Source organism: Suricata suricatta, chromosome 16 (assembly GCF_006229205.1).
Source record: "Suricata suricatta isolate VVHF042 chromosome 16, meerkat_22Aug2017_6uvM2_HiC, whole genome shotgun sequence".
NCBI classification, from domain to species: domain Eukaryota; kingdom Metazoa; phylum Chordata; class Mammalia; order Carnivora; family Herpestidae; genus Suricata; species Suricata suricatta.
In genome coordinates this window covers 58,062,002-58,073,838 of record NC_043715.1, presented here as the reverse complement: position 1 = coordinate 58,073,838, position 11,837 = coordinate 58,062,002, and the positions used below count along the sequence as shown (strand labels likewise).

The window sequence follows — 11,837 nt, the reverse complement described above, 5'->3', positions numbered from 1 at the left end:
TTCCGTTCCCCGTCCTGCTCTCCCCAATCCTAACCTACTAGCTCTGGGCGTGCACCTCCCACCCCCGCCCCCTGGGCCCCTGACCCCCGCGGCGGAGGATCCTGGCCGCCCACGCCGACCCTGCAGGAGACACCCCGCCTCACCCCCTAGGTCCCCGGCCCTGACTCAGGAGCCCCTGCGGGCCCTCCCACACCCCAGCACAGGGGCTGGACCGGGACCCCGAAGCAGGACGTCCTCGGGTCCCGCCCCAGGGGCCTGAGAGCAGGGAGCTAACCGGGCGCTCGTTCATCCGGGCCTCCGCACTCGGGGCGGGGGCGGCGCCCGGGGGTCGCAGCACCCACCTGCGCCGGCTTCCCCGGCGCGGCCTCCGCGTCCGACCAGTGGGAAGAGCGGAGCCGGACGCGGCGGGCGCCCGGGCGGGGACGAGACCGCCTGGCAGCCGCCTTTGCCGCGGGGACAGTGACTCTCCCGCGCTGTTACCTCCGCACCAACCAAACGCCTTGGAAACCCTGAACCCGTGAAACTGAGCAACCAAAATGACACCGAGAAGGGGCTCCGGAAGTCCCGCCCCCACCCGAGGCGCACGCATGCAACATCGCCCTCTCAGGTCTTCATTGGCTCAGTCGCCGCCGCCGCGCCCCGCAGACTCATGGGTAATGTGGTTTCCGCTGCCGCCACCGCCTTCCGCCGCGCCGGCCAACGCTCTTCGTACTTAGCGGACGAAGGGCAAGAGGCCTAGTTGGGGGCTCTGGGAAATGGAGTTCCGGGGCTGCAAGGAAGGGGAGTGGAGGGAGGGTGTCTTCGCCTGCTTTAAAGGGGGTGTACCCAGATTTCTTGGGCAGCCACACGAAGGGTAGGGACCTGTTACTTCATTTGCTGCGATGCAAGGGAGGTTCCCAAAGGCTGCAATGCAAAGGGACACACCACTTTGCGACGCTGCCTCCGCTCAGCGCTGTCAACTACCTCGTCGCTTTTCAAATACAAGCTTAATCTCTGGAGTCAGTTTTAATGAGCCGTGTATTTGTCCCAAGACAAGAACGAAAAGGCTTCGGACAGAGCCATGGAGGGAAAGGTGGGGGCACCCAAGTGGGTAGAAAGCGGGGAGCTGTGCCTCGGAATCCTGGAAAAACCTCTCTCTTGCCTGTGTAGACAGTCACTGCTTGTGTTTGATCCCCGTGAGCAACACAGTTCTTCAAATACTACTACTCCTGAGATATTTTTCAATTTCAGATTAAGAATCTGAAATCTGGGAAGAATAGTGACGTAACAAAGCCATCTTATGCCAGGGCGGTGTGGCTCCTTCCATAGTTGGGGCATCTGTAAGAAAGGAGCAGCCTCTCCTCCAGACAAAGGTGAAGGACCCACTCTCTCCTGTTCTTGCTGGGAAGTGATGTATCATTTCACCTGAAATTCTACCAATTGTGTCATTACGGGGAGCCGAAATCCTCCGTGAAAAACACTTGTGAAATAGAAATTACTGAAAGGTATTAACAATACAACGTCTGTCCTTGTGTGATTTGCTTATTTCACATAGCGTAGTAAACGTCACATAGCGTAGTAAACGTCACATAGCGTAGTAAACTTCATTAACTATGAATACATTGCATACAAAAAAAGATCTTTATTAATAATGATCAGTTATTAAGAGAGAGTAGCAGAAATACTGCTGGGGAGACATACCTGTGACATGTGTTTAAAAAAAAAGTTAAGGAAAATTAAAATCTCAAGGAAGTTTGCGAGACTGAAATCTGAAAAGCCAAGAAAATGAAGCTACACTTACGGCTCTGCTTGAATCTTGGCTACACTCAGGTTTTTGTCTTTTATATACTTGAAAACGAGGCTATTAACTGGTTGGAGAGAGAGACACAATGTTTTGAAAGGCCTGCCTAAATGGCGAAAATGAACAGGGAAGCTGTGCTACGGGGTGTGTTTAGGTTATGTAGGAAATGCTCGGAACGCCCCACTGGGCTCCAGGCTCTCCAGCAGGTGCGCGGGACACAGCGGGGAGAGAGCTGCTCTGTCCACAGGATTGTTCTGTGTTTTCTCCACTTGTCTGTTTATCATTCATTTATCGGAGGGCCAAACTAATCGTCAAAGTTGTGTACTTCTCTCTTCCAAGTTGGTTTTACAGGCTTGCAGAGCCCCTATTACAAATGATTTTTATCCTTGGTGAATGTGGAGTATTACATTTACTGTTCTACATAGTTGAGGCACCCCTGTATCCCAAAGAGAATTCCAATTTAATCAGTTTATAACTCTTTTAAGGTGCTGCTGAATTTGGTTTGCTAGCATTTGTTGAGGATTTTTGTGTTTGTCAGTCTCCAAGTATTTAAAGTTAAGAGAAAGTTCTGCCTGAGCCGTTAAATTGCTTTATTGTAGATCTGAAACTAACACAGCACTGTATGCTAACTACACTGGAATCAAAATTTTTAAAAATTGGAGACAGGCCTGGGGGCCCAGTCAGTCAGTTAAGTGTCTGACCTTGACTCAGGTCATGATCTCATGGTTTGTGGGATTGAGCCCCGTGTTGTGCTCTGTGCTAACAGCACGGAGCCTGCTTGGGATTCTCTCTCTCCCCCTCCCCTGCTCTCACTCTTCTTTCTCTCTCTCAAATAACTTAGAAAAGAATAACCCATAACTACTCATATTAAAATAAAGTACTTTATCTCAGAAATAAAGAAAATCTTGCAAGCTGACAACGGGAAAAAGTAGATCACGTTAGAAGAAAATAGGAGTGGGCCATGAATTTTGGTTAAAATCAATGGAATCAAGTCTAGAAAAATAGTTCTTAAAAATGAAGAAACAATAACCTTTAATTCAAGATCTTTTTTTCTATGCAATGTATCTATAGTCAAAATGCCCCAAATGAAGTTTACTATGCTATGTGAAATAAGCAAATCTCAAAAGGACAGACGTTGTATGATTCCTCTTATATGAGGTTCTTAGAGTAGTCAGATTCACAGTAGAAAGTGGCATGGTAGTTTTCAGGGGCTGGGGGAGTGAAGACTTGAGGGTAGTGTTTAATGATACAAAAATAGGTTAAAAAAAATAGGTTCAGCTGGAGAAGATGAAAAAGTTCCAAAGATGGATGGTGATGATCATACACCAATATAGATGTACTTAATACCACACGTGATGGTTCATTTTGTGGATCTATTCCACTGGACCGTGGCATCCAGATAATTTGGTCAGACACGTTATTCTGGATGTTTCTTTCAGGTGCTTTTTTGGATCAACATTTAAATCGGTAGTCTTCGAGTTAAGGAGATTACCCTCCATGATTACAGGAGACCTCATCCACTTGAAGGCATGGATAGAAAAGCAGTAAGTTACGTGAGCTAGAAGGAATTCTGCCTGCTGACTGCTGTGGGCTTGCCCTGCAGTTCTTCCCTGGCTCTCCAGGCTGCCAGGTTACCATGAAGATTTTGGACTTGCTAAACCAATATAATCATGTTGCCCAATACTTTAAATCTCTTTATACACATGTATACATGCAGACACACACCAGTTTGGTTCTGTTTTTACAGATGAGTCTAATATACAACAGAACTGAACACTAAAAGTGATTAAAGTATCAAAAATATGTGTATGTATATTTCTTTTAAAGACCACTTTAATAGACAATTCCCATTTCTGTATTTAATAAAGCTGGGGGGATCCAGACAACCTTCAGTGTACACCTTTCACTGGTATTGGACTCGTTTTTTGCCTTGTTTTTCTTCATAGCTGTGGATAAGAGCTCACCAATAATTCCAATTAAGAACAATTCATCCACCTCACCAGTTCATTATAGCCTCTTTCTGTCCTCCAGTCCTGCGATTCCAAAGCTATTCTTTCCCTGGAAGCCAGAGACCATGGGAGCCTGTTGGTGGAGTCCATAGAGGTCTGCGTCCTAGGCACAGAGCAGTTGGGAAAGAGTAGATGAATCTTTCTTTATACATGGAGGAGTCTGGTGGAAATCATTTGAACCAAATGATCAAACTTAATGTCACCAAAATGGGAAAAATGGACACTGTATTTTCTACAATGTGACCCACTGAGGACACAAATTATGCATGAAGTATTGTTTGCAAATGTTAACTCATTAATTCTTCACTAACATCTGCTGAGGTAAATACTATTATTACAGATGAGGAACCTGAGACCCAGAGACTTCATGAAATAACCTGCTGGAGCGCATTCAGATAGGGAGCGGTCAAGCTGGGACTTTGATCTATGTGACCCATTCCAGAGGCTGCGCTCTTAGGGCAAGAGCCTATATGATTTGTTATTACTGTAAAAAATGATTATTTAAAATAAAATTTCTAAGAAATTTTATGATGCAAAAACATAATTTGAAGACCCTTAAAAAAACATTCTAATATACAGAAAATTCTAGAACAATGCCAGGATAGGCATTTGTGTATAAAGCAGATGGTTCATAAAGTTTTCTTGGCAATCACTTCATGCATAGCTGAACTTAAATCTGAGGGACTTAGCTTCAACTTAACTTTCTTTACTCTTTGCTCAGAGTCATTGTCTAGTTAAAACCTTTGTTGTTTATACAGAACACAGCTCTAATATAGGATGCAGCCTTGCTTCTTCATGGAATACTGAAACTTTTTTGTTCGTGTTTTATATTATAACATTACAGCTACATGGAGAGTCCCACAAATTCCCCATATCCCATAATTTACAGTTTTGTGCAATTATTCACAGCGACACAAATTCTGATAGATTATTTTATGTCCACGAGAGAACTTGTTTGCTGCAGACAAACCCATTAACAGGCAAGGTCAGGGGAAATTACATTTGAAGATAGGGAACTGCCAAAAAAGAAGCAAACTCAGTGAGAGCTCACCATTCTATGGAGAGAGATTTTACTGCCTTGGAGGGGGCAAGTCCATAAGTAAATTACTTGGCTCTATTTTTAAACCTTAACACGAATCCGTTACAAATGAGTTCAGCCCTACTAAAGCACGTTCTCATACAAGATTACATGCTAGTAAATATCCAATTAGAACTGGACAGGACAGGGGCACCTGGTGGGCTCAGTCGGTTGAGAGTCCGGCTTCAGCTCAGGTCATGATCTCGCTGTTCATGGGTTCAAGCCCCACGTCAGGCTCTGTGCTGACAGCTAGCTCAAAGCCTGAAGCCTGTCTTCAGATTCTGTGTCTCCCTCTCTCTCTGACCCTCCCCTGCTCATGCTGTCTCTCTCTCTCTAAAATAAATAAAACATTAAAAAAAAAACACAACTGGACAGGACAATAATTCACAGGAGACAGAGTGCAACTACTTCATGGTGACTTTGGTTTGCTATCTTGCAATGATTTATATTTAAGAAAGACACCAACTTCGTTTCTCGCTGTAAGTCCTGGAACGAATGAGTCAATGCAATGAAAAGGACTATGGAATAGAACATATACCTGGAAACGAATACTGTATACAGAGCATCTGCAATGTTTCTAAACTAGAATGGGGTGGTAGTCCTCAAAATGCGGCCTGGGCACAGGAACGACAACATGGCTGGGAGTGTGTTGCAAATGTGAGTTCTTTGCCCTGCTTAGGACTCAGTGAGAACCTCTGGGGGTGGAGTCCAGCAATTTGTGTTCCTGGGATTCTGATGGAAGCTAAAGTGTGAGTAGCACGGCCAAAGAAAAAAGTAATGTAAGGCCACTAGACATAAGAAAACTATTGAAGCTTACAATTTTGATGCTAAGATTTTGGTTGGTCCTGAAAATTTTGAATTAACATATGGTCCTTATCTCCCAGGAATGCCAATTTTTTACATAAAAAAAAAGCGCAGGGACTAAGACATTTGCGCACCAATGTTCACAGCAGTATTTCTGGCCATACGAAAAGGTGTAAACGATTCGTGTATCTATCAACAAGTGAGTGGAAAATCAAAAAGTGGCAAAAATATACAATGTAATATTATCCAGTCTTAAAAAGGAAAGTCTCATACATATTATCACAACATGAATGAACTTTGCAAATGGCTTAAAACAGCCAGACACAGAAGGACAAATACTATAGGATTTCACCTACGTGACATATCTAGATAAGAAAATTCACAGAGGCAGAAATTCTAATACACATTACAAAGGCTGGAGATGGGGTGAGAAATGGGAATTAATCACTTAATGGGTGGATTTTATACTTGGAATGATGAACACATTCTAGAAACAGTGGTGACGGTGACACAATATTGTGAGTGTACTTAAGGTCATTACAGTATACATTGAAAAATGGTTAAAAGGGTAAATCTTATGTTATACATGTATACCACACTAATAAGAAACTCTTAAGGTTACTAAACACAAGGAAAACCATCACAACTGCAAGGAGCCTAAGGACACGTTAGGGCTAAGTGCAATGTGATAACCTAGAAGGGATCCTGGAACAGAAAATGAATCTTGGTAAAAACTTTAAGAAATCTGAATCAAGCATGACTTTTGTTATTAACAATGTATGAAGGTTCATTTGTCAATTACAAGAAATGCGCCACCTTGAAGAAACATGTTAAAAGAAGGGAATATGGGAACTCCCTGCACTACACTAATAATTTTCCTCTAAGTCCAAATTAGTCTAAAATTAACTGTCTATTAAAATAACTAGGTAATAAAGAAGTTAATAAATTTAGACACTTTGCCCCAAAAGAGTAAATAAGCACATAAGAAAGATACTCAGTATCACTAGTTATGACAGAAATGCAGATTAAAATAAGACGATGACACATTCATTTGTTAACTTGAAAAAGACTGGCCAGACCGATCATGAGCAAAGGTGTGTTCCAGATGGAATTCCTCACATTCAGCCGGTGGGAGCATGAAATGGCCTACTCACGGGAGACCAGTTTGGCCAATTCTTAAAAAAGTTAAACATACATCTCTGAGCAACACTCCACTCTCGGGTATTTACTTACCTATGAATGCTCCAGTCCTTTGGGCAATAGCTCAACATTGGAAACAACCTACACGTCCATTAATAGATAGACAAACACACTGTGGCACCTTCGCCCAACAGAATACCATCAGGATGAAGAGGATGAACACAATATGGATAAATCTCTAAACAGCCACACAAGGATATACTTTGGGATTCCCTTTATGTAAAAATGCAATGGAAAACAACCATGTAAAAGTGTACTGCAGGATTCCAAGAACGTAAAAATTAAAGAACTGCAAATCAGTATATAGTGACATAAATCCACAGATTCTCCCACATTCATGCACTCCTAAGGCATTTCGCCACTGCAAATCCACCAGGGTTCCACAAGGCCAGAGTCGTAGGTAAAGATGTCCCCATATCTGCAGTTCTCCTAAGGACTCACACCAGTGTGAACTCTCGGTGTGTAATGAGACTGGAGTTGTAACATAAAAATTTCCCACATTAGCTGCACTAATGAGGCCTTTTCTACTGTGATTTGTCTGGTGTCTTAGGAGTGTGGAGCTGCAACTACAGGATTTCCTACAGCGGGGCACTAGTCAGGCCTTCCCTTAGTGTGAGTTCTCTGGTGTCTGAGGAGTGGGAAGCGGTACCTAAAGAACTTCCCACATTTGCCACACTCATATGGCCTTTCTCCAGTGTGAACTCTCTGATGAATAGCGAGCGAGGAGCTGTCCATAAAGAACTTGCCACATTCTCTGCACTCATAGGCCCTTATTCCAGTGTGGATTTTCTGGTGCTCAACAAGTTTATGTTTGCGGCTGAATGCTTTCCCACATGCATTGCACTTATAAGGCCGCTCTCCGCTGTGAATTTTCTGGTGTTCCACAACTTTGTCTTTGCAGCTGAAGGTTTTCCCACATTCTCCACACTCATAAGGCTTTTCACCACTGTGGATTTTCTGATGCTCAACCAGTTTATGCTTGCGGGTGAAGGCTTTCCCACACTCCCTACACTCATATGGCCTCTCTCCAGTGTGAACTCTGGTGTCTGATGAGTGTAGAGCGAGTCCTAAAAAATTTCCCACATTCACTGCAACCATAAGGCCTCTCTCCTGTGTGGATCTTCTGGTGCCCAACGAGCTGGGACAGTCTAAGGAAAGCCTTCCCACAGTGGCTGCACTCCAGAGGCCTCGGCCTGGTGTGAATACCCCGGTGGTCACCGAGGCCAGGTATCTGTGTGAGACATCCTCCATATTTTGGGTTCTCATAAAGCTGACCTTCCTCGTGGCCCTTCTGGTGCTGATGAAGGTGGGGCTTTCTAAGGAAGGCCTTTCCACGTTCTCTGTGCTCATGAAGCTTTTCTCCAGTGTGGATTTTCTCATGGTCAACAAGTAAATTTTTATGACTGAAGATTTTCCCACAGTGAATGCACTTATAATAATTCTGTTCACTTTGAAAGGCCTCTCCACCTGCTGTGTCCCAGCATGGCCTTCCCACAACGTGAGGAGCCTGCCGTCGGAGCAGCCTGCGTTGGCTCGCGAGTCCTTCCCCTCTTCACTGGACATAGAGGTCGTCTCTGCCACGTGACCTCTGCAGTTCTTCGCAAATGAAGCCTTCCGCTCATCACTTCTGGAAAGTCCCACTCTAATTTGATGCTTTTGGTGCTGGTAACGCTTTCCCCAAGTGTGCGGGCCTTGCTCAGGGTGTATACTGTCCTGCTCAGCCAAGTGCAAAAGGTCTTTCAAGAGTGAGCTACACATCTCACAGGGCTGGGCCTCCTGGACAGACGGGCCTGGCTGTGGCATCCTGACCTGTGATGCTCTGACAGAGACACCGTGCTCTGAAGAGGCCTCCTCATCCTGGGCTCCATGCCAGCAACCTGTAAGCAGAGAAACGCAAGCGCACGCTGACTTTGTTGGGAAGACCAAGCCCCATCGGGATGCGCATCAGATATGCCCATGGATGAGGCCATGGGATGGCCCACGGGCCGGGGGTGGGGGGGGGGGTGGGGGGGTGGACTCCAGACGGTGAGAGGAAGGTCTGCTGTGCACAGCTGAGCCTGGCCGGCACCCACAATGGGACAGCCCTGACTCTGGGCAAGGACAGGAAGAAGGAGTGAGTACAGGGAGGGGAGGCGGGCTCCCCAGCTCTCCTCTGCAAATGACTTTCAACAAGGCCATTGCTGCTGGTGACTGGTGGGCACTCCGTAGAAGACTGAGTCCACACCCAGAAACGTGTAACTGCAACACAGTAGCTGGCATTCAGAGACTATTTAAAGACAGGTGCAGCCGTCAGAACGCCTCAAGCGTCGGTCAAATGCCAAGTGTACTGCAAAGGGGCAGAAGGGAAAGAACGACAGTGGGGGGGGGCACAAAGGTGGGGAGTGCAAGCTTAGAAATGACAACGGGAAAGAACAGGTAGAAATACGGGGTGACCATACTCCCTGGCATCACACGATGACAAACCCAGCTATGACAACACACCCATTCCTGATCCCCAAGCCCCAGGGCCGTTTCCTGTTGCCACTGGAGGAAGGCCATGCTGTCAGGCACCCAGGCCCCTCCACTTCTTCGAATGGAACCCAGAAGAGCCCACCCTAGATGAAATGCAGGAAGACAGAGTGGACAGCATGGCCCCCAGAGTGACTGATCCAACACACGACATCCCACATTCTAGAACAAAAGAACTTCGGAGGAGGGTCTCACCCAACCGTGGTCCCTACGAGTAGAAAGCACGTTGGTGGCTGAAAGTTCTGACACAGGCGTGTGCCTAAGGAACGTCAGCAAGGACGGGAAGGCCTTGAGCCAAGGCTCCAAGCTTCTGCACAGAACAACCTGACCAGGGACGAGCAAGGCCACTGGCAGTTCGCAGACAGCTGGGAGAAGTGCCCGCAGCCCCCCATCGGCGTGTGCTAAGAAAGCAGAAGGGATGGAGGGCCCGTGGTGTGGTGGGAAAGCCAAAACTCCTAACTCCCGGGGCAGGGGGAAGCCGGAGCTGAGCCCCGGACACAGGAGTGGGCACCAGGGCCTTACCTAGTGACGACACAAGCGCAAAGGTCTCCAGCATCACACCGCAGTACAGGCGTCTCTGGGCCTCATCAAGGAGCCCCCACTCCTCCTGCGAGAAGTGCACGGCCACGTCTGTGAACACCACAAGCCCCTGACAAAACGGGCGAGGGTCAATTGATGTGCAGCGTCTCTCTCCAGAATGTTCATACCCCACCTCCTTCCACCCTCCTTGCCCTTGCCCTCCACGCCGACTTCCCAGGGTGGAGGAGATACAGGGTCTGGTGGCACTGGCGCCTCCCCTCTCCTCACTGCCACCGATCAGTGAGTCCGGAACTCGTAAACAATCAGGGGAGGGTGCAGGAAAGCCCCACTAGGCTCTGGGTCCGCAGTGGGGGCTCGCTCTCTCTCTCAGCAGTAAATTATGCTGAGACCCCGCCGCCCCCCCCCCCCGATCCTGCCTCCCCGTCAACACAACATGAACTTATCTCTCTCCCACAAGCGTCCCTCCTCACCCCCCCACCGCCCATCATTCTTGGTCTGAAGCTCTCTCCATATCTGGTCCCTCTGCTTCTGCAGCTCGTTCACCGAGACCACAGCCCACTCCCCGGGTACTTCTGTGCCTTCCCAGCACACCTCGGTGCACGGGACACCTGGGCAACATCGTGCAAGTGGAATCAGCATCCTACTTCCCCATCCTGCCCAGAAGCCCAAGTCCCCCAGCACCAGGGTCCCTTTGTGGTTCTCCTCACACGTCTCCCGTGTCCCACTCCCCTCCCAGGCCCAACAGGAGTGCCTCAGGGACTCCGGCCCTCTGCTGCGCCATCACTACCCCGCTGTCCTACAAGCAGCCACAGCCTGTCTTTACGGGACCTGCATGCGAAGCCCAGCGACACTGACCTCCGCGCCCCAGGCCCAGCAAAGCTCCCGGCTTCTTGTTCTAACCTCAACTAACCTGCCAGTCTGCACGAAGCAACGCGGGCCTGGCCCTGAGTCCCCGCAAAGGAAAGGTCACGGGCCCTGGCCCCGAGCTGACGGCTGACCGCCTTCGTGGAGCTGCTTCAACACCTGCCGCATCTCACTGACCCCTGGGACGCCTTTCGGACTCCTCGCCCGTATCACGCCTGGGCACGCCCCCCACAGCTGCTCTGCTTTCTCGTCTGTCTTTGTGACGTCCGCCGCCACCATCCAGGCTCCCGGAAGAGGTTCAAATCTCCTTCCCCTTCCTGCCTCCATAATCTAATGATGGCCCCTGTGGAAACTGATGCACGGCTACACTGCAGGGTACACGCCGGCCACTGTCTCCGGCTGTCTGCTACCTGGAAGCCGTCCTTGAACCCCAGACGCGTGCGTCTAACTGCTGAGGGGGCACCTCTAGTCAGGAATCTCTGGAACATGTGACATCAGGGACAAAACCTGACTTCCCCATCTCAATGGACAGAACAGCCATCCTTCCCCAAAATCCTCAGGGCTGCCCCTGACGCCCCCTTCCATCTCGTGCCCCAGCGCCCTTGCTCTCCATACCACTGAACGTGGGTTACTCCATCCAGCCCACACCCACAAGGCAGCCGGTCCCCTACCTCCACAGCCACCAGCCCCGTGCAGCCAGCAGCAGAGGTCACGTGCACAGTCCCAAGAGTCCCCACCGGGGCCACTATGCCCATCCCCATCCAGGCTCTCCTGACACTGTGGCTGCACGCAGCCTGTGAAGACTGGGCTCAGCTCACCTGGCTCCTCTGCTCAGAACCTTCTCCCACTTCCTTCAGGTTGGGGGCCCGCCACCTCAGGCTGTAACTGTGGACCTGAGACCTGTGTGCCCCCCGCAGCCCCCCCCGCTGCCCCCCATTCCCACTGTACGGAAGAGCCTCGCTGTTCCCTGATCGTTCTGACTCACTCTCACCCCCGTCACCTGAACTTCTGGATCCTGTGCCCGGGACACCCCTCCACATCTTACCCCATCGAC

The 11,837-nt window shown here is 48.7% G+C and overlaps 2 protein-coding genes across 2 annotated transcripts in view; both read right to left on the bottom strand.

Annotated features, from left to right (window-relative positions):
* Positions 1 to 1,689, bottom strand: part of LOC115279923 (zinc finger protein 548-like) — a 12,080-nt gene extending 10,391 nt beyond the window's left edge. Inside the window, exons 1-2 of the mRNA XM_029924421.1 lie at positions 1,681 to 1,689; positions 342 to 473 (exon numbers count right to left, since the gene is read on the bottom strand). Coding sequence (XP_029780281.1) covers positions 342 to 473; positions 1,681 to 1,689 — 141 coding nt within the window. The remainder of the gene's footprint in view (positions 1 to 341; positions 474 to 1,680) is intronic.
* Positions 1,690 to 7,462: 5,773 nt separating this feature from the next.
* Positions 7,463 to 11,837, bottom strand: part of LOC115279922 (zinc finger protein 547-like) — a 6,635-nt gene continuing 2,260 nt past the window's right edge. Inside the window, exons 3-4 of the mRNA XM_029924420.1 lie at positions 9,902 to 10,028; positions 7,463 to 8,748 (exon numbers count right to left, since the gene is read on the bottom strand). Of these exons, the coding sequence (XP_029780280.1) occupies positions 7,463 to 8,748; positions 9,902 to 10,028 (1,413 nt within the window). The remainder of the gene's footprint in view (positions 8,749 to 9,901; positions 10,029 to 11,837) is intronic.